The following is a 24,005-nucleotide window of genomic DNA, read 5'->3' as shown; positions in this document are numbered from 1 at the left end:
ATCCTAATTTAGAAGTAGCATCGCTAAAGATAACCTTCATTTATATCATTGTCTATAATTATATCTTTGTTATCTATCATTACCTAACAGATAGTTATAATAAAAACAAATGATTGTAGTTATTCAGAGCACGTAATAACATATATGTTAAGCTACAGTACTTTTTCGCTGAGTATGTATATAAATGAGTACTCCTTAAAGGCATTTCACTTTGCATAATACAGCTGAGTACGATATCCCTATGGCAGTTCATTTTTATTTTAAATGCATGGTTTAAAGCTGCGCTCTCACAGATTGACAGTTTTGACTTTTATTTTATTTTTGTGTGTCTCAGGATCAGCTGATTTTGGCATCAATGCCTTCAATTCAGCCTTATAAGATAACTCACAATAGAACAGATCTTAATTGATTATTAAAACTGTCGAAAATTTCGTTTTTGTTAAAAGGTAAGTAACGCTTTTGGTCATAACACATTTATTAATTTTCGACCTTAACTATAATAAAATGCGATCTGATCTTTTGTCAGCAGTCTTATATTACTTGTTTCAAGAAATTTACGCAAACAATGGCTCTTTCGAAGACAGAAAAAGTTATCCAAACGGTCAATCTATGTGAGTGCAGCTTTAACGTACATGTATTTGATCATATTACACAAACGTATGAATTATACAATCTGCTATGTAAGTTTGACTGCTGAAATCGACTAGTTTATGTTCAACTCGTGAAATAAAGTTAGTAATTCAAACGTATAAACATCTTAAAATATCGCTTAACCTGGCGGATGAAACATGAACTATGCAACTTCAAGTTTAAAATACAAATATTAAGTTCATGCTCCATTAAACATTGAATGTTATCTATATGCGATATGCATGAAATCAAATTTAAATATAAAACATTTACATTCCAATAAAAGTCGCTAATATACAACACTATTTTCAATAATCCGCCACCAATCTTCAAACGACACACTGACCTATAAGACTTCTACTAAATTCAATATTTTGAATTTAATACTTGTGAGCCCATGTAGGAATTTATCCTATGTATACATAACACCAGGATAAGCAGGGTGATAAAAACTGGCAAAGAACCTTTAAATGGATAACTACATAACAAGCCCTTTATAAGATTAAAGATGCACTCTAACTCCCCATTCAGATTTACCACAATTAATACCATTGTTTTAATATTCCAAAAAGGATGAATACATGTCGAAAACAATGCTTCACGTTTGATAATATGTGAAGCATTTTGGCTATGAATGTTGTACATTTAATGCTAAATAAATGTTGTTGTTGTTGTTGTTGTTGTTGTTGTTGCTTCTTATGATGGATACTGAGTTTAATTTGAAAGAATTGCACAATAAACACTTTGTTTCTAACCTAGGAGACTATAGTCGACCACAGTAAATCTTTTAGCATTCACCAATCATTTAATATTTTTGCTCTTTCTGCTATTTAAAACACGGTTACAATTTTGTAATCAGTAATTAATATATTTCATGAATGCATTATTTTAGTAAGTAGTTAAAAGTCTATCAGTCAAAATTTGTTATACATGTGTTTGTATTGATTTTGAATACTAGAGTCACTTTATAATACGTGATGCATATAATTTCGAATGTCGATTTTCGATTGCCGATGGCTAAGCCAACTTCACACATCACTCCAAAATATGATCCGGTAAATTCTAGTTTTGAACACCTTCAATCCGATCAGTATATACCATCTTTGTCAAATCCGTACAGAAATATTTTCATCCATATTTACATACAACAGAAAGATGAAAAGGGTTTAAAACTTTTACCAACTAATTAAAGCTGCACTCTCACAGATTTACACTTTTTGACTTTTTTTTGTGTCAAAGAATCAGCTGATTTTGGCATCAATGCCTTCAATTCTGTCATATAAGATAACTCACTAAAGAACAGATTAAAATCGTTTGTAAAAATGCAGAAAAACTCATTTTTCTTTAAAGGTTTGTAACGCTTTTAGCCATAAAACATCCATTATCGAACATAAACATGAAAATATGCAGGGGTAGTATTCAATATACATCTTAAGTTACGAAAATGGTCATACATCATTGACTTCATTCACACTATTTGTCAGTTATTAATAACAATTCATCCGATTAGCTACATCGATCTTAGATCCAATTAAGACCAATATAGAATACCAGTCCAGATCTTTTCTCAGTAGTATTGTAACACTGGTTTCGAGACAGTTTCGCAAAAAATGGTTCATTCCCAAACAAAACATATAAAAAACTTTGTCAAAACGGTCAATCACTTGTCAAAACGGTCAATCTGTGAGAGTGCAGCTTTAATAGTTAGTGTGTTTATTTGGTTTTCTAAACGATTAAGTTTAAATGAATGAATGTGAACCTGTCCATCGATCCAAGTCGCGTGTGAATGAGCCAGGACATTAAAGACTGATAGAATATATTACTATATAATTCTGTATCAAATTTTTTACTATGTGTAAGGTTTTCTTTTTTCTGAATTCTTTAAAGGTTTTAAAGCTTAGTACAATAATTTATTTGTAAAAACATCATTATAGGAGTGAATGCATTTAAACATACACTCGCCTAAGTCAAAGGATTAGATTAATCTGTAAATATAAAAATGGGATTAGAAAATAACACAAATCTATTTATATAGATTAATTGTTTCAACGATGAACAATACTATCATTGCAGTCCGAAAGATTACAAAATTGGCTATATCATGTCTCATTAAATCAGTAATACAGAGTAAAACTACATAAGCAACAAAAGCTAACATTAACAATGCAATTTTTAACATCTTTATCAGCATCCCTATCTGTTATTGATGATACCGACATCACAGGGAGTTATCGGAGATCGAAATTTATCATTTAGGTCAATGAAACCGCTAAAATCATATGCCGTGATGAGCATAAAAGCAGTATAAATACCCCTTTGCTATATAGATATGCACCACATACCGTGATAGGCATTAAAGCGGTGCAAATAGCCCTTTGCTATATAGATATGAACCACTAACCGTGATAGGCATTAACACGGTGCAAATAGTCCTTTGCTATATAGATATGCACCACATACCGTGATAGGCATTAAAGCGGTGCAAATAGTCCTTTGCTATAACAGATATGCACCACATACCGTGATAGGCATTAAAGCGGTGCAAATAGTCCTTTGCTATAACAGATATGCACCACATACCATGATAGGCATTAAAGCGGTGCAAATAGTCCTTTGCTATAACAGATATGCACCACATACCGTGATAGGCATTAAAGCGGTGCAAATAGTCCTTTGCTATAACAGATATGCACCACATACCGTGATAGGCATTAAAGCGGTGCACTACATACCGTGATAGGCATTAAAGCGGTGCACATCATACCGTGATAGGTATTTATATATGCACTATTATACAATGATATGCATTAAAGCAGTGCAAATCCCCCTTTGCTAAACGGACATGCACTATATACCATGATAGTGCATAAACTGCTGTTATATTTTTTACTTATAAAATTGCAATACTTATACACGTATTATTCTATATTTAATCATAGGCATTGAAGCACAGCAATTTGCGTGTTGGCGCATCACAGTTCATTTAACAAGTAAAGAAAAGTGGTGACATTTTATGGACGTTTTCTTGTTTGTTTCGATATACTTTAAAGATTATCATCGAAATGTCTTTGCGTACACATCCAATGACTTTCATATTTCAAAAGCCATTGACGTAAAAGTTTTGATCAGGAGAGCAGAAAATAACATGTATATTGCAAAATATGTGTACATATATACATATACATTAGTTGTGGCATGGGCGTATGGGATCGATGATGATGATAATGACGCTGTTCATGGTTTACAAAACTTGTTTTCCACCAACCATGGCAGTTCAAGGGACTAGACACCATATTTCTAGACCCTAGTCACGTGATAACGACTAGCTTCTGTCGTATTTGTGCCGAATAATCGGTTTACGAAACTGACCAATGTTCGATTATTAATCGATTTAATCATTATTTTTTGGTCTGAAAACATGACCGAGTTCAAAATAAGCTTGGCATGGCCTTAATACAGCCTTAATGGAAAATGCATTTTTTCACAAGTTTCTTGGCATTTACTGCAATTATCTAGCAGTGCAGATGTAAGCTTTTAACGGAAAACTTAGCATTATAGGTAAAGATGGTCTTTGTTCTATGTTTTACTGTAGGTAATTAGGTTTGCTTTGATAAAAGTTTTGTTGTTTATTGTAGTTCGATGAGATGACTGTTATGTAAATATTACAAAATACAGTCGAACCCCGTTGGCTCGAACTCCCAGGGACCGGCAAAAACACCTCGAACCTCTGAAAATTCGAGCCAAGCGGGAATGGTTTCATTTAGTAGAAAGAAATCGGTCATTAACATCCAGTTCGAGCCATCGAGGAAATCGAGCCAAGCGAGTTCGAGCCATCGAGGAAATCGAGCCAAGCGAGTTCGAGCCATCGAGGAAATCGAGCCAAGCGAGTTCGAGCCATCGAGGAAATCGAGCCAAGCGAGTTCGAGCCAACGGGTTTGGAATGTAGGTCACAAGGTTCTAGATATCAAATAGATAACATATTGACTTAATGCTAATAATAATATGAACGCAAACGTTTACGCCCGGGTGTTGGTATTGGCGATATTGGGAGTATTTTGTTAAGCCCTGTAAAATTATTTCCTTATAATCCTGACCTCCGAGTCGTTATCATGAAATTAAATAAATGTTTCCTAAAATTAATCCACGGTCAAATAGATATTGACCGGCCAGCTTTAATACTGACTATGCTAATAACATCCCCATAACTAAATTGAAGGAAATTCAACAAAGTATTTTTAATTTAATTGTTATGTGTTATGAACATGTTTTTCATAAAAATTCAAGCGTTTGTAAGCTTTCACTTTTGTAACGCATGTAATTTTCTTAGAGTTTGGACTGTATTGATCCAAATACCATATACAGTGATTTTTTTGGAATTATTTTTACCACCTGTACCTTCACGCCAAATTGGGAAAAAAGTCGAATTTGGGAAAAATACAAAATCAGGCCAAAATAGCTTATATAATGGAAAATATAGATGTTTTAACTTTTTTATGCATACATTATGTTGTGAAAGAGTAAGTCTTGTCAAGATTTTGTTTATATTTCAAGAAATTCATTCTTTTTTATTCATTAACGAACTCCGCATTTATCAAATTAGGAAAAAAATATAAAATTTGGGGAAAATGGACAGTTTTTCGCAAGTATAAGCAGCCTCTAGAAGATAGTAAATTGCACAAAAAAATATTGATTTATGTCCTGATTTTACCGAAAACACGCAATGTCCAAAGCCCCAGCATCGATAACCGTTTTCTTTAAAGCTGCCCTCTCACAGATTGACCGTTTTGACATTTTTTTTAGTTTTTGTCTCAGAATCAGCTGATTTTGGTGTCATTGCTTACATGTTTGGAAAACTGCCGAAAGTTTATTTTTTCTTAAAGCGTTAGTAACGCGTTTAGCCTTAAAAATCATTGTTTTGATCGTAAATATGAAAAGCTGCGATTTGATCTTTTATCAGCAGTCTTATATCACTTGTTTCAGGACATTTACGCAAACATTGGCTCATTTCAATACATTCTTTGGTCAAAACGGTCAATCTGTGAGAGTGCAGCTTTAAGTGGCACTCGTATTTAGAATCAAAATATACTAATGTATAACAAACATAAATTTTTAGTTAAAAACCTCTAACGTCTTACTTAACAATGCATTCATGGAAACTATTAATTACTGATGACTTAGATTGTAACCGTGTATTTAATGGCTAATCACGCACAGATATTAAATGACTGGTAGGTCCTAAAAAAATTACAGTGATCAACTATCGTCTCATAACGTAGAACTGTAGTGTTTTATGCACATTTCTTTCAAATTAAGCACGGGTTACTTCACTCCATTGTCTTCGATATGTACTCATCCTTTTCGGTAAATCAAAACAATTGTATTAATTGTGGTACTGCTAATTTAGGAGTCGGATTGTAATATAGTAAGATGTTTGTAAACAATGTTATTTTGTATTCAAGACCACAAATTTATTATTACTCGGAAGCTAAAGTGGCTGGATGACTCAACGGAAACAGTATTCGCACAAATTATCACTTTCTCATTTGTTCCACTGTCATTTTTTCCTCCGCAGACTAATTAACAGGAATTATTTACAGCCCTGGGGTTCTAATTTTAGTAACAATTCACAGGAATTGCTCGGTGGTGTATGTTTTCCTGACTATTTATACAAAGGTGAACGTCTGCAAGTTACCTGGAAGCTTGAATGTTACATGGTGGCCATCAATCGGAACATCTCGGCCATTTCTATTGCAAAGAAATATAAACTTACCGAGCTTGCCGCAGATGGCTTTGAAACCCCCCAGTATAAATTGTGAATTAAAACCGAACGGCTTATCGTACACAATATAATAGGCTTTTCTTAACAATTATCAACCTCATGAATAAAACATGAGGTTTCCAGAACGAGGCTCAGATGGGTCAGATGTAAACATTGCTGATAAGCAGAAAGGCATGTCCGGATGTTAAACAAAGTTATCTCTGGTCCAAATACAATCCAACTGGCATGATTTTTTTCGGAACATTACATAACAGACGCGTTTTATGTTAAATCAGTGTTCTTTTCTCTCATCATGATAGAATAATTATTCTTTGGTACTACACTTCCTTCTTGTCATTACCCTTTATTTCTATACCAAGTTTCATTTGAATCCCTTAAGGTACATTCCAAGATATGGCTTTGAAAAGCACCAATTTTTGAAGGATATGATAATGATTCGTGGGTACTGCACTTCCTCTTATTTTCATTAGTTTCATTTCAATCCCCTTAGTACTTCCAGACAAACACCCATTATCGAAAAATGTGAGAAAAAGGGACGATATTTAAAGGAAGATAACTAAAACATATGCTGGACAGGGTTATGGTTCTAGTTCATTTCAATGCCTTTAGTACAGTCCAAGATATTGGCCGGACAACCCCCCATTTCCAAAAACTATCAGATAAAGTGAGTTTTAGGAGAAATAGTAAAATATAGGGCCTGATTATGGCTTTTAGGCACTGCACTCTCTTGTAATGCCATCTATCTACATTTCAAGTTTCATTTCAATCCCTTTACGGTATTGCCCAAGTCATGATCTGGCCCGGACAAGAACCCATCTCAAAAACTACAAAGGTATACAAAGGGTTAACATACACGGGTAAAGGGTAAACACATTTATGGTTACTGTGCTCTGGACTTCCACTTATTGTCATTTAATGTGTTTGAAGTTTTTTAGAACTTTCCACGATATGGACCGGTCAAGAAATATTTTTTGAAAAAAAATACGTAAAGAGGAGACAACTTATACAATATGAGGATTATGGTTCTCATGCAGTGCACTTCCACTCATTGCCATCTATCTATAGACCAAGCTTTATTTCATTCCCTTTTGATTTGTTTAAAGATATGACTAGGACAAGCATCGGTTATGAAAAAAATGATTAATGGGAGATAATTCAATGCATATGCTGATGATATGATTTTAGTTCTTGAGCACTGCCCTTTTTCTCATTGCCATATATTTGTAGACCAAGTTTTATTTCAATCCCATCAGTAGTTTTGATTTTTTTTCTCCGCACAAGGGTGTGACGGAAGGGCGGACGGACGGACAGACAAAGCGGCGACTATATGCTCTGCCTTCGAGCAGCACAAAAATGTGTATGATCAAAACTGTGTATGATACGATGGCACAGATGCGGTGACCACACGATTAAAAAGTTGTAGCCACAAGATAAAAGTTGTTGCCGCAAGATAAAAAGTTGTGGCCACAAGATATAAAGTTGTGGCCACAAAATATAAAGTTGTGGCCACAATATAAATAAAGTGAGGCGGATGTCACCTCTGTGCTACCGATCCTGTGCCACCGTTGTAGGACCAATGACGGACATCATGTACACCTATGTGAATGTAGGTTGTTTTTAATATAAGGGGAATAACCACTCTTAGCCGTAAACTTAGAACGAACAAAGTTACTTTCCTTGGGTACAAAACATCTTTCGAGTTGAATAAACACGTTTATCTATAAAACTCACACATTTCAATCAATCGACTGAACGAAACACGATTTTGATATTAATTTCTCTTACACAAAGACGCATTTGTTTGTATTAATATTAAACCACAAACAACGTCTTTACATTTGCTTAAACTGACATGATCGCCTATTATGATGGTTGCTTAATAATAGTGTTTGAAAATCGGACTCCATTTGCTATCGATAATCGAATCGAATCGGAACAAGTAGTTCGATATTCTATCGGACAATAATCGAAAGTTCATAATATCGTTTAGGATTACATTCTTTATACATAGTATACTCATGATTTTATAAATGGTTCAACCTGGAATCAGTACATGTGATGCTATAGTCATGTTTTTTTGAAACAGTTAGTAAATATTCATAACCTTTTTTGTCTTTAATAACGTAACGAAAAAAAACAACAACAACAAAACACATACTTAATAATTGCACATCAATTGCAAAATGATGCATCAAGTAAGTTATCTTAGCATTTTATCCATGTAAAAGCATATTAAATATTCATTAACCAGCTTAACATTCAATAATCTGTAATATTGAAGATTTCATTAATATATCTTAATTTCATAAAACTTTCACCAACAAACGATACCAAAAAAGGTTTCAAAAAACAAAATGCATCGAGCCGGGATCCCCGGTTTTTGCAAGTCCGGACCCACTACACCACAGACACAGATTTTTGAGGTTTTATTAAATATGTAAACAATTAAAAACAATGTGTAATTTGGGGAGAGTTTTTAAGCAAAAGTGTTTACATTCACCGCATTTGTGTAAGAGAGTTACCTCCCTTTTCGAAAATGTTCTCAACAAAAATTTACCGGAAAGAGAAAAACAACAACATTCACTCTACTTTTACCGCATAACAAAAAAATATACGTAATTACCAGAAGTAACATTAGCGACATCGATTTTGGACAACCACTATCGATTGTCGCCGACATAGCATTGTCAGCGACGATTTATCGATTGTACTCGATAATCGTTTCATCACTACTTAATAAACATAACCTGTATTATAAATAATCAACACCAGACTTGTCACAATTTAGCTTGTCGTGGGGTCAGGGGGCCATGTTAGTGTCTACATGTACGTTATTAAGTATATTACATTGAATTGATGATGAAAAACACTGTTAATCAGGACGTGCTATAAAGGGAAACGGTTGAAAAACCTGATTCAAAAACGCCTTTTGTCTTATATAAGCTGTCCTCGTCAATAGTATTTTACCTTTGTTGAGTTCAAAACTGGGTTTTTAGTATCAGGGGTGCTAAATGTGTTATTTATATTATATGGAAATAAGAATTTTCTCTTTTTTTGTGTCATCCTTGGTTCGGCGTGCCTGTCATGGCTATTGATAATATCATGTATGTATAATGTTATTTACTTTACATATTGTTTATTTTAAATGTCCATGTATGTGCATTCCTTACTGAAATAAATCTATCTAAAAATAAATCTATCTTTTACCATAAAGCGGCGAAGATGAAACGCCTGTTTAGTTTGGCGAAACCTGTGGCCACCCGTAGTTACTAAGTTGTTGCCACAAGTTACTAAGTTGTTGCCACCAGTAACTTAGTTGTGGCCACGATTTAATAAGTTGTGGCCACAAAATATTTATTTAAGGTTGAAATAACTAGTTTATCTATACAATTGACCACAAAATAAATAAAGTGATGCGAATGTTACCTCTGTGCCAACATGTATCTTTTAGGGACCAGGGTGTTTGACTACAAGGGGAATAACCACCCTAACCCGTAATCTTAGAACGAACAAAGTTACTTTCCTTGGGTACAACACGTATTTCGAGTTGAATTAACACGTTTATCTATAAAACTCACACATTTCAATCAATCAATTGAACAATACACGATTTTGATATTAATTTTATCTTACACAAAGACACATTTGTTTGAATTATTATTTAACCACAAGCAATGTTTTTACATTTAATTTAAATGACATGATCGCCTATTCGCGATAATTGCTCTATAAACATAATAGCCTGTATCAATCAACACCAGACTTGTCACAATATAGCTCGTCAATGGGGTCAGGAGGTCAATGTCAGTTTTCAATGTTTGTTCAAGTGCGTAGCCGCCTATACGTAAATACGCGGCTGAAGCCACATGATGCTGACAAAAAAATAAATATATATATAATCAGCCAAAGTTGCAGTATGCGTACTTGACTCCATGATCCTAATACTGTCCATTTTCCAGTACTAAATAAAGTACATCAAAACGCCCAGAGTGAACCAGATTGCATCATGGATTTCAAAATATTACGAGGGGCATGCCCGCGGACCCCACTAGCACAATTATGAATCCACATGAATAGAGGGCTAGCTACGCCCCTGACGTTATTCAACTTGACGGAATTTTGTAGAATGATGTAACACTGAAATTTTGACCGAAGATTTCATCATTAAAAAACAAGCAAATCTTAAATATTTCACTCATGCAGAAACACAACATAACGTAGCCTTTTTATAGGCCAAGAAATATTTCCATGTATTTTCTGTCAAAAAAGTTATTCAGAAATTAACGTCACTTGCTCGATTATTTACATCGGTTGTGACCCGTGGTGAACCATTTGAAAACCCCTTCAAGTCACGTGATTACTCACCCTGTTATTTGTATGTATGTATGTATGTTTTTCTTTAGACCTTGTGGTCAAGGATAACCCGTGAATGTGCAAGCACTTATTTCCAACGGGGTCCTTTGGTTTTGCTGAAAGGACACCTTGGTAATCCTTAACGTGCTCGGTGTAAAGCACCGATACACGGGGTACAACTTTCCTGGGTTAAACCAGTACTGCGTAAACCACTACCCTTTAAATACCGAGCCCCAGACAAGGGAGCTACTTGTACCAATTTTTAACGGTATTCGGTATGACGCGGCCAGGGATTGAACCCCCGACCTCCCTCTCCGTAAGCGTACGCCGTAACCTCTAGGACACGGAGACGGTTTAGAGTACAACATATTGAAATGAAGATTAATAACAATGTTAATCATGGCGTGTAATTAAGGTACTATTTAATGTTGAAAAGAAACCAGAGCATGGATATTATTGTTTTTATAAAATTAAAACCAACCAACCATTTCCAATTATAAGCAAACGGCGAAACAGATTAATTGCTATGCCTGAGGGCATACTATATTTATGCTGACATAACTCATGTTTGCCATGTTAACTGTCTAATATATAAATAACTGAACACTATAAAATCTTAAAATGTCTGTTGCTACATAGCTATCATGTTTATGATATTGTTAACATAACTTTATTGACAATATTACTGATGTTAATGGCAATACATAATCAGAGATGAATGTAGATGACTGCATTAATGATTGACATATATACTAATTATAGCAGTGTTAAAAGCTGTACAATAAATAGAATCTTCGTTCTTCTACAATACAAACATCTTATGATCTTAACAATGGTTAAAACTGCACTCTCTTAAACCTATTTGACAACCTTTTCCTTTTTTGTTTGTCTCAGAATCAGCTGAGTTTGGCATCATTGGTGATTTCAATTTAGTTATATAGGATAACACACAATAGAACAGATCTCAATTGTTTGGAAAACTGCCGAAATTTTCATTTCTCTTAAAGCGTTAGTAACGCTTTTAGCCATAGAACATCAAGTTTTAATAGAGAGAAAATATTAAAAACTGCGATGTGATATTTTATAAGCAGTCTTATATCACTGGTTTCCAGACATTTACGCAAAGTTTGGCTCATCCCAAGAGAAAAAAAATGTCAAATCGGCCAATCTGTGATAGTGCAGATTTTAAATCTCAAGAGATGTTAAAGCTGCACCCTAACAGATTGAACGTTTTGACAACTTTTTTTTATTTTTTGTCTTGGAACGAGCCATTTTTTTGCGAAAATGCATGAAAACCAGTAATATAAGACCGGTGACAAAAAATTAGATCGCAGATTTTTATATTTTAGTTCAAAAATTGATGTTTTATGCATTTTTCTTAAACCGTTAGTAACTGTTTAAGCCATAAAACAGTAATTTTCGAACGGAAAATCTGCGATCTGATCTTTTGTTAGCAATCTTTTAACAATGGTTTGCAGATATTTACGCAAAACTTTGCTCTTTCCAAGACAAAAAAATAAATAAAAATAGTTGTAAAAACGATAAATCTGTGAGAGTGCAGCTTTAAAGCCTGTATTAATTAAGTGTGTAGATAAAACTTAATAGATAACCAGTAGCCAATAAGGTTATTAATAAACAACGCTCTTTAACGTAAAATTAACAGCAAGAACATCACAACGTCCAAGAGAGAAAAACGCAATATGCCCCATTGAAATAACACAAACTATGTCTTATAGTCATGGGCAACGACATTGTTTCGTTTATTTGAACAATGTTAGAAAAACTAAAAAAACTAATCATATTTATGCACCCTTTCCACTTAAGGGGGTCCGGGTTAAATTGCCACCAAGGGCTCTTTCTCGATGCCTCCCTTACATGGACTCGAAACAATCTCCTACGTAGTGACCTCCCTGGGCGAGAAACGTTCAGCAACTGGAAGTAACCGCTGCGTGGGGTATGGAATTCAAAGCGTTGATCCATGAGCTACCAGCATGCGTTACAATATACTTAATGTCAATGGGTTTAATACAAATATGGCTGCCTATGTGCAGAGGACATTGAATTCTATCTGACCTCTCTGTAAATAAATAAAATGATCAAACCAGGACGTCATAATTAGGGATTCAAAATACTAAAGTTTATCTTAATCGCACCCCGTTAGATTCGTTGCATGTCTGACAAGTTTATCAACTTCAACAATAATAAACCATGCTAAACATACTAGTTTGAAAACCATGATTAATCATAGAATATCTTAGTTGGCAAGAAACAGGCAATTTATCAGTGGAGCTGTAAAAAAGATGTTTAATCTGCTAAAAAACTGCACAACATGAAAAACAACGTTGTCCTCACTAGGACCCCCAAACACGGATGTGTGACGTACTTTGTGTCCCAATTACCAGCCCAGCAAACAGTTCTAAATGGTTTCTGTCAGAGCCTCAATTAATTCCCATGAAAAGTTCGTAGCGATTGTATTTTGGTATGGTAATAGGTGCATGGTTCTCCAACGTGAACATATGTGTTATTGTTATTGTTCTATAAACGGGACAATTTGGTCTTCGCACCACTTATAATTTTCCATATAAAGTCTAATGGCCATGAGGGACCTTTTCGTGAAGAGATAATAAGATGGAAGTAATTCTATTAGAAAAACTGTCCAAGTCTGGAAACGGACTTGTTTGTCTGCCATTCGTGTCAATGTTTTATCAAATCGCTTATTCATTTCGCATTTTTTGGCGTTTTATTATTATTATTATTATAAATAATAATAATAATATTAATAATAATAATAATAATAATAATAATAATAATAATAATAATAATAATAATAATAATAATTATTATTATTATTATTATTATTTATTATTATTATTTTGTCTGTGACACCTTAAATATTGCAAAAAACTATCATTCAGCAATCGCAATGGTGAAATGAAAAATTAAACATGTGAAATTTACAATACATACACGTAGTTGCGTATTTAATATAACTCCTACTCCATATAGTTTATATAATTCTATGTAAATATCTCGAACCCTCGAGAACGAATGACAGCGAGTGAATTGTCATGTTTAATTCATCTTTAGATTAGACAGATTAGATACAGCCCCAGGAGATATTTTTGCGCTTAACGTATATACTGCTTTCATATTGTTAATTTAGTTACTTACGACTATTTTCTGGATCTATATCTATGTATGAAAGATTTTAAGTATCTTCCAAGGCCGCCCGTGCGGAAACGAGGTTTACCGACATCAAAGACAACATTAATGTATGCTGTCTGGAATGCCTCATCATAATGTCTATAATGCTTCTAAAACATAACGTCCGGAATTCATTAACATAATATCTGGAATTCTTCAACATAAGGACTGTAATGCTTCAACATAACGTCCGGAATTCATTAACATAATATCTGGAATGCTTCAACATATTGTCTGGAATGCTTCAACATAATGTCTGGAACGCTTCAACATACTATCTAGAATGCACCAACATAATGTCTGGCATGCTTCAATAGAATGTCTGGAATACTTCAACATAATGCCGGGATGCTTGAAAATAATATCTGGAGAGTTTCAACATAATGTCTGATGTGCTTAAACATAATGCCCGGAATGCGTCAACATAATGTCTAGAATGCTTCAACATAACGTCTGGAATGCTTCAACATAACGTCTGGAATGCTTCAACATAATGTCTGGAATGCTTCAACACAACGTCTAAAATGCTTCAACATAATGTCTGGAATGCTTCAACACAACGTCTGGAATGCTTCAACATAATGTATCGAATGCTTTAACATAATGTTTGGTATGCTTCAACAAAACGTCGTCTTGAATGCTTCAACATAGTGTCTTGAATGATTCGGCACAATGTATCGAATGCTTTAACATAGTGTCTGGAAAGCTTCAACATAATGTCCGGAGTGCTTCAACATAATGTCTGGAGGAATGCTGCAACACAATGTCTGGAATGATTCATCATAATGTCTGAAATGCTTCAACATAATGTGCTTTTGGCCCTTGTCTAATGACATTTGCATTCTTATTTTTGCATGTTATTTTTTCATTAACTATTTTAGATTTACTGGACTTGAGCATATTTTGATAGTTTCGTATACTTTATAGCCTTTTCAATGCACGCTGTGGTATTTTACTCTAAGCCAATGACTTACGGTGTATTTTATCATCATTTCAATATGTTGCCTCAATAACGTACATATTGAAACTGACAAAGCCCCCTGACCTCATTGAAAAGCTATATTGCGACCGGTCTGATGTTGATTATTTCACGGGCTATTTTTACAGCAATCATCACAATAGGCGGTCGTGTTCGCCCATACATTTAACACAACAATTAACATGTAACTTCGACGTGACCTCACATAAACGTATACTAGCAGCAATAATGCCATCAATAAAGCCATTTGAACTTAGCCAATTTTCGGCTGGGCCAACAACGGCGTACTGTCATACACTAGTTGCCTGGTTTGAAGCCATAAAAACAAATGCGAGAAAAACAGGTTAAATACCAGGTCAGAGACAACTCCATACATTTTCTATATATTCTATTGTCAATTGACTAATATACATGTAGGATAATACTGGTTTCTAGTGATTCACTTACCCCAACACCATATGTGTGGAGATAGCTCCACAGAAGTACTAAACATTAAACAACGTTACTAAAAAATTACATTTCTCCTAAGAAAAAAAATAATTTAGTTGATCGTAACCACTATGTATTCTGTAAAATGACAATAAACACAAACAATGCGGTGAAAATGTAAACAATAAATAGTAGATCAAGTAGTTCCAGCATGTTTTTGAAAGCACAAACCATTCGGCTTCAAACCCTATAAAGATGGAAGTAGCCAATGGTCTGAGGTGGTATGACCATGCTTTAATTCACTGTCATGTGTCAATTTAAAGAAATAAGGCCTGTAGCAATGCGTAGGCACTTCCGAATAGGTGTAATTTGCCCTTCCAGTCAGCGGAGTCGTTTATAACTCAATAGAAAGAAAAATGCAATCAACACCAATGTGCAGTAAAAGAGAAACACGTACATGTGTAGCCAGACGTACATGTTCAAGTCAAGTTGAACTTAGAAACTCGTATGTATTTTTTACTTGTCAATTCGATAAATCTAGTTTCTCTTAAACGTGTACAATGTACACATGCCTTGATGACGTAGTACATAATTTTTTTTTCGAATGAACACGTATCCGAATTAGTTGTTTTTCGTAACCTAAATTGCTGAAAGCTCACAAAACAGAAATTGTATTTATCAAGCCTTCCTGTATATAAAAGGGGCATACTATATGGCCATATTTTTCATCTTTCAAAAACATTTTCTGGCGTTTGCTGTAATCCCTCCGTAACCCCAATCTTCTAAATAGTGAATCGTTATCGGCTTTCTATTTCAATTTTCGGATTATTTTGTAAGTTTAATCACATATCTGTTTCTGGTGTTAGGTGTTTACCTCCGCAGTATATTTTGTTTATAAACGGTGAATGATTTTGGATGATTCTTTTTTTGTTTAAATATGTCAACTTACAGAATTCCATCTGGTGTTTAGTGTATCCTTCCGCGACCTCCTTGTCCTCCCGTTTCCCTGAGTCGGAGTGTTTGCTGCCATGGTGACTCTGCTTTCCGAATATCTTGTGAATGATGTCCGCCATGTTGGCGCCGGATCGCTCCCCTACAGCTGGCTACCAGTCAGCCTGCAACGCATACATATGCAATTATTTAAGTATATAAGCAATCTCATTAAAATCAGATCCCCAATACACGCTTCACGACGTTACGCTATGTACATAACGTAATGAAATGAAGCGAACGTCACGATATGATTTTAATGAGATTGGTATATAAGCACATTACAATAAAATAGTGATAATTAAAGATGGACTCACCAAGCTTCACATCTAAAACTGTACAGAGCAGTTGTTTATTGTACCGGCTTCAAATAGAAAAAAATAAATATTGTTTGGGATTAACACTGGTATCAATAATAGACCCCTTTTAGCATCATGCTGGTCGCCACATCGCGTCGCCTTAGGCATAACACATTATTGCTGTAGTAGTATGGGTAAGAATGTAATGCACATCATTCCCTCAATACCAATTATATATTAAGTAATCTTATTAACATATGGTCAATAATAACAACGTGAAATGGAGTGTATAGTCCATGTCAATTTCAATGACAATGATTCTCGTTTGTCAAGGTCAAGGTCAAGGTCAAGCACAGATACGTTTCTCCATGATGAATTAGACAATTCAAAATTTAGTGGTCATTGTAATAAATAGCGTCGAAGAAGAAGGTTTTAATAATGCATGAACGACCTGCATACGGACAAACTACAATTATGACAGCCAGACAGAGGTGTTTATTGTCGTGAACATGTAAATAACAATTTCTTGACAAAAAATGATATGCCAAATAATAAATATGGTCGTTAAGATACATGGCAAATAACAAGGAAAAATGAAAACACAACAGAGAATTGTAATTTGTTTACAAATGACATTTATCTATATTAAAATGTAAATACCACATATCTGAAATACCAGACCATTATGACTTGCATGGGTTAACATTTTTGTAAGGTCAACCAAGTTAAATCAGTGATAAGGCGTGTTGACCTTCCAGCAAACTATGGTGATTGGAAGCTGACAAGAACCATGTTTTAACATACAAGTATTTCAATGTATCATGAACTTCAGTGCAAACATTATTGTCATTCATCATGAGAAAAATTATGTCAGTATTGCAATATTGTCACAAGCATGACGTCATGATCAAGAAAAAAACACGTGTACAGACCTTCTTACAAGACATCAAGCTCCGTAAACACGTTTCATAGCATACTTTGACTTTCAATTAACCTAAAGTCAATTAGGAAAACCTTTTTATCTAATTGCTTTCAAACAAGAAAACAGCGACAAGCGACTAACATGAGATAGGAATTCAACGTGTCAAGCAGACAACATAGAAAGTAACATGTAAGACAACGTTATCAGGCTTAGGGAACAGAAAAGCCATTGTCATCAAAAAATTGAACCAACTTGAGTTCATTTCATGGCCATCATGATAACAAATCGTACAGTATGCTTGTCAGTTGCGCCGCAGTCAACAGGAATGCTTCTTTGTTGTGAAGTGATGGCTGGGTTTAATTTTTTGACATGCATGTCTAGATTAAAACGAACCAAAACATGTTTTGATCGTTGAATAAGAAAACCAAATATTTGACGTATTTTCTCAAGTATTTTGTTTGTGCGCTAACGTTTAAATGACGCTACAACCATTTTCAGAACAATAAACTAATTGTTTTGAGGCCCTGTTATTACTGCTGCTTTCGTAGAAGTGTTTACTGTTATTGGACACTATTTTTCTATTATTGTTGTGGTTGATGTTTAATATAGGAACACTAAAAACAAATGTGCGAATTAGTTTCAGGCCTTTTATGGTGAATGTACAAGGTTGAGTCCGGTATCCCAAATATATATCATTATTTAAAGCTGCACTCTCACAGATTGAACGTTTTGACGATTGATTCTTTTTTTGTCTTGGAACGAACCAACTTTTGCGAAAATCCATGGAAACCAGTTATATAAGACTGCTGACAAAAAATTAGATCGCAATTTTTTATATGTTAGTTCAAAATTTGATGTTTTATGCAGTTTTCTTAAACCGTTAGTAACGGCTTAACCCATAAAACATTAATATTCAAACGGAAATATGAAAATCTGCGATCTGATCTTTTGTCAGCAATCCTATATCATTGGTTTGTAGATATTTACGCAACAAAATGCTCTTACTTTTGAAAAAGTGTTAAATCTGTGAGAGTGCAGCTTTAACGTCTCTTTAACGATATAGCCATTAGAATAAAGACGAACAATCAAGGCTTGTATTGCACGACACGTGCGCAGAAAAATCCCCTTGCAATTAAGTTTTAAAACCTAGTAAGTATGAATGAAGTCAGGGGCGGTTCCAGAATTCGGTGTTAGAGGGGGCGTAACTTAGGTGCGTAACCTTTTGACTTATGCCGCTCACTCAGACCCAAAATTAATTTAGTTTAAAGTGTTGTTAGGGGGCTGGGTGTAGTTCGACAAGAAAGTTTTAACAAATACTAGTCCGTCGTGCATTGTGGGCGCATTTTATTACCTGTTCCTCCTATTTTGAAATAAAAGTGAACTTGGATGATTTTAGGGGGTCCCCCCCCTCGATCCGCTAGTGGAAATCATCATTTGAAAGCATACGCATTTATTACTTATGCTTGAATTAAAATGTTTGAAAGTAGACATGTTAGACCTAAAATTCTACTCAACTATAAATGCTAGCTTTGGCGGTTTTCATCATAAACACGACACTAATGACAATCGTCAAAATTATAACTTGTGATATTTGATGAAATAGCTTAGTTACAGTCCCTGTAGACTAGAAGATACTTCACGAAATATATACTATTGCCCCTATATGTATACCTTCACAAATGTGGCCGTACGCTCGTTAATACTATTGCTCCTATATATGTACCTTCACAAATGTGGCCGTACGCTCGTTAATACTATTGCTCCTACACAAATGTGGTCGTACGCTCGTTAATACTATTGCCCCTATATGTGTACCTTCACAAATGTGGTCGTACGCTCGTTAATACTATTGCCCCTATATGTGTACCTTCACAAATGTGGTCGTACGCTCGTTAATACTATTGCCCCTATATGTGTACCTTCACAAATGTGGTCGTACGCTCGTTAATACTATTGCCCCTATATGTGTACCTTCACAAATGTGGTCGTACGCTCGTTAATACTATTGCCCCTATATGTGTACCTTCACAAATGTGGCCGTACGCTGTTAATGCTATTGCCCCTATATGTGTACCTTCACAAATGTGGTCGTACGCTCGTTAATACTATTGCTCCTATATGTGTACCGTCACAAATGTGGCCGTACGCTCGTTAATACTATTGCTCCTATATGTGTACCGTCACAAATGTGGCCGTACGCTCGTTAATGCTATTGCTCCTATATGTGTACCTTCACAAATGTGGTCGTACGCTCGTTAATACTATTGCTCCTATATGTGCACCTTCACAAATGTGGTCGTACGCTCGTTAATACTATTGCTCCTATATGTGCACCTTCACAAATGTGGCCGTACGCTCGTTAATACTATTGCTCCTATATGTGCACCTTCACAAATGTGGTCGTACGCTCGTTAATACTATTGCTCCTATATGTGCACCTTCACAAATGTGGCCGTACGCTCGTTAATACTATTGCTCCTATATGTGTACCGTCACAAATGTGGCCGTACGCTCGTTAATGTTATTGCTCCTATATATGTACCTTCACAAATGTGGCCGTACGCTCGTTAATACTATTGCTCCTATATATGTACCTTCACAAATGTGGCCGTACGCTCGTTAATGCTATTGCTCCTATATGTGTACCTTCACAAATGTGGCCGTACGCTCGTTAATACTATTGCTCCTATATATGTACCTTCACAAATGTGGCCGTACGCTCGTTAATACTATTGCTCCTATATATGTACCTTCACAAATGTGGCCGTACGCTCGTTAATACTATTGCTCCTATATATGTACCTTCACAAATGTGGCCGTACGCTCGTTAATGCTATTGCTCCTATATGTGTACCTTCACAAATGTGGCCGTACGCTCGTTAATGCTATTGCTCCTATATATCGAGGGATGAAAGCGAAAAGGTTCTATCTGCTTCTTTATTTAATGTCACTTAGAACCTTTTCGCTTTCACCCCTCGATATTTACCTTCACAAATGTGGCCGTACGCTCGTTAATACTATTGCTCCTATATATGTACCTTCACAAATGTGGCCGTACGCTCGTTAATACTATTGCTCCTATATATGTACCTTCACAAATGTGGCCGTACGCTCGTTAATACTATTGCTCCTATATATGTACCTTCACAAATGTGGCCGTACGCTCGTTAATACTATTGCCCCTATATGTGTACCTTCACAAATGTGGCCGTACGCTCGTTAATACTATTGCCCCTACCTTCACAAATGTGGTCGTACGCTCGTTAATACTATTGCCCCTATATGTGTACCTTCACAAATGTGGTCGTACGCTCGTTAATACTATTGCCCCTATATGTGTACCTTCACAAATGTGGTCGTACGCTCGTTAATACTATTGCCCCTATATGTGTACCTTCACAAATGTGGTCGTACGCTCGTTAATACTATTGCCCCTATATGTGTACCTTCACAAATGTGGTCGTACGCTCGTTAATACTATTGCCCCTATATGTGTACCTTCACAAATGTGGTCGTACGCTCGTTTATACTATTGCCCCTATATGTATACCTTCACAAATGTGGTCGTACGCTCGTTTATACTATTGCTCCTATATGTATACCTTCACAAATGTGGTCGTACGCTCGTTTATACTATTGCCCCTATATGTACACCTTCACAAATGTGGTCGCACGCCCGTTTATACTATTGCTCCTATATGTACACCTTCACAAATGTGGTCGTACGCCCGTTTATACTATTGCCCCTATATGTACACCTTCACAAATGTGGTCGTACGCTCGTTTATACTATTGCCCCTATATGTACACCTTCACAAATGTGGTCGTACGCTCGTTTATACTATTGCTCCTATATGTACACCTTCACAAATGTAGTCGTACGCTCGTTTATACTATTGCCCCTATATGTGTACTTTAACAAAATATGGACTAGTGTAATGGACATACATTAGTTCTAAAGAAAATACATGAGCTTGTAAAATGAACTGTGCCAATAACAATAGTTATTACGTCATCAGAAGATATTTAACATATTATAACTGACATATAATTCCAATAAAAATACCACATATAAACAAGTGTCAGCTACATTGTTTATTGTTTCTTCGCTCAAAAGCTCTGTATACAAATACAGCAAGGTTATAAACTTTATACAAAACCTTTAATAGTTGATTGTGGCTGGTGTTAATTAATATTGTAGTTGGTGAACAATGCAATGTGCCACAAGGATTGTCAGGACAAGTCAACACGTTAATTGATAAACAGAACAGAACAGAACAGAACATTTATTGTTCACTTGAACATATACCGTTCATCGTTATTACAATAAAATAACACATGGCATGGCAATAGTTGATAAATGCGAGAGTGCATTATACATATATACATATATAAATTATCAATGATTTCAACATTTTAAAATCAATAAAGTTAAGCATTATTATCCAGAGCATTATATCGTAGCTTAAAAGCATGTTTGCAATACAAAGCTAGTTTTCGTAGACATGCAGCATTTTCCGAGTTTAATAATTGAATGAACAGGCTTGGTCTTGCATAGTTAAATTTAGTTATGTATTTTTTCCTAATGTCATTATATTGCGGACAAATCAAAACAAAGTGATATTCTCCTTACAATATCATTATGAACACATAAAACACATTTACGTTGATTTCTTTCAATATTAACATATCTGCCTCTTTCAACATTCAACATAAATATTATGATAGGACAACTTGCGTGAGTAAACTACATGAAACTATTGAAGTAGATTATAAAGAAAATGCGATGTAGGGGGTAAAATGAGTTATAGAAAATATATGATGTTAAAATATAATCATTTTTAAATTATATAATTCATATCAATTATATTGTCTGTAATAAAGCTATTGATTGGTATTACTCCAATGTCCGAAAAGATACAGATAGATTATATATGGCATAATGTGACAGATTCTTTCTATCGGGACAAGAACTCATGCAACCTCTTGGATGAGAGGCGGAGACTTTTACCAGCGAGGGAAATAGACATACTTGAGCGACCACGGGACAGGCTCGCACTATATGGTCTAGAACTTATGCAGCCTCTTGCACGAGAGGCGGGCACATTTACCAGAGAGAGAAAGTTGGTTCTTACTTGATGCTCATGTTTGAGCGACCATGAGACAGTCACCTACTATAAGGGACAAAAACTCGTGGAGAGATTCCGATGAGAGGCGGACACCTTTGCAAGAGAGAGAAAGCTGGTTCTTAATTGAATTTCATATTTAAGGGAACATGAGACAGTCTCTCTCTATAGGGACTAATACAATGTCCAGAGAGAGTGAAAGTTAGTTCTTACTTGACGCTCATGTTTGAGGGACCATGAGGTAGTTTCCCGTAATAGGGACTAGAACTCGTGTAGCCTCTTGGATGAGTGGCATACATTTTTACCAGAGAGAACTTGACTCTCATGTTTAAGGGACCCTAATACAGTCTCCTAGAGATAAAACGATGATCGAGTATTGTCGAAAGTCGATTATTTGTGTCCGAGGTCGGCGATAATCGATTTCATTATTCCACAATCGATTATCGCTAATGTACGGCAAAGGGAAGTAACTGTGTTGTGTATGTACTGATTTTCTTTAAAACGGGAAACGGTACGGACTTATACGGGGTAATACGGCAATTTATTCTCAATTATTTTAGAATTAAGTTATCTCCTACACTTTACTAAATTATCAATTGTAACCTGGAATGTATAACATAACAGCATATAGAACATAACTAATTGTAATATGTGTATTCATTTAAAGACATGTATGTACAAACCAATATAGTTTTGCATATACTTGTAATATATTCACTTGTTCCGTTCCGATTATATAATCGATGATTGATCGAAATGGCTCGTCCGATTATTTTCGATAATCGATTATGACTTTGGTCCGATTTTCAATCCCTACTGAGTCTCCCACTATAGGGATTAGAACTAATGTAACCTTTTGGCTGAGAGGCGGAATCTCCATGAGAGAGAACGTTAGTCTAAGTCCCATTACAATGTATGCAGACATTTCGCATTCTCGTTTAATCGTCGTAGTATAACCATTCTCCATATAAATGCAACTGCAAATTTAATACTCGTTTAATTAAGGTTTAATGCTATTGCCTGACATTTTTCTGTACAAAAACGAAAGCAATCAACAACAGCCCACATAAATATGATGAATTGCCTCATTAAACACAGTGGTGCATTTTGATTGAAATAAGCAACGGAATGTCTACACAGATGTGCATTAAAATACTAGTTAAAGCTGCACTCTCACAGATTCACCGTTTTGACAACTTTTTTTGTCTTGGAATGAGCCACTTTTCTAAGTAAAAGTCTGGAAACCAGTGACACAAGATGTCAGATCACAGTTTTTCATATTTACATTTGAGAA

General features: G+C 35.2%; 1 protein-coding gene across 2 annotated transcripts in view; it reads right to left on the bottom strand.

Annotated features, from left to right (window-relative positions):
• The window catches only part of LOC128214284 (cAMP-dependent protein kinase catalytic subunit 1), a 185,824-nt gene that overhangs the window by 61,825 nt on the left and 99,994 nt on the right, over positions 1 to 24,005 (bottom strand). For both annotated transcript variants that reach the window (XM_052920673.1, XM_052920672.1), the window contains exon 5: positions 16,324 to 16,489. In XM_052920673.1, the coding sequence (XP_052776633.1) occupies positions 16,324 to 16,447 (124 nt within the window). In that variant the 5' untranslated portion in view covers positions 16,448 to 16,489. The remainder of the gene's footprint in view (positions 1 to 16,323; positions 16,490 to 24,005) is intronic.

The sequence above is a fragment of the Mya arenaria genome, chromosome 13 (assembly GCF_026914265.1).
Source record: "Mya arenaria isolate MELC-2E11 chromosome 13, ASM2691426v1".
Classification (NCBI taxonomy): Eukaryota; Metazoa; Mollusca; class Bivalvia; order Myida; family Myidae; genus Mya; species Mya arenaria.
The sequence above is the reverse complement of the archived record's forward strand: the minus strand, read 5'-3'. Positions and strand labels throughout refer to the sequence as shown.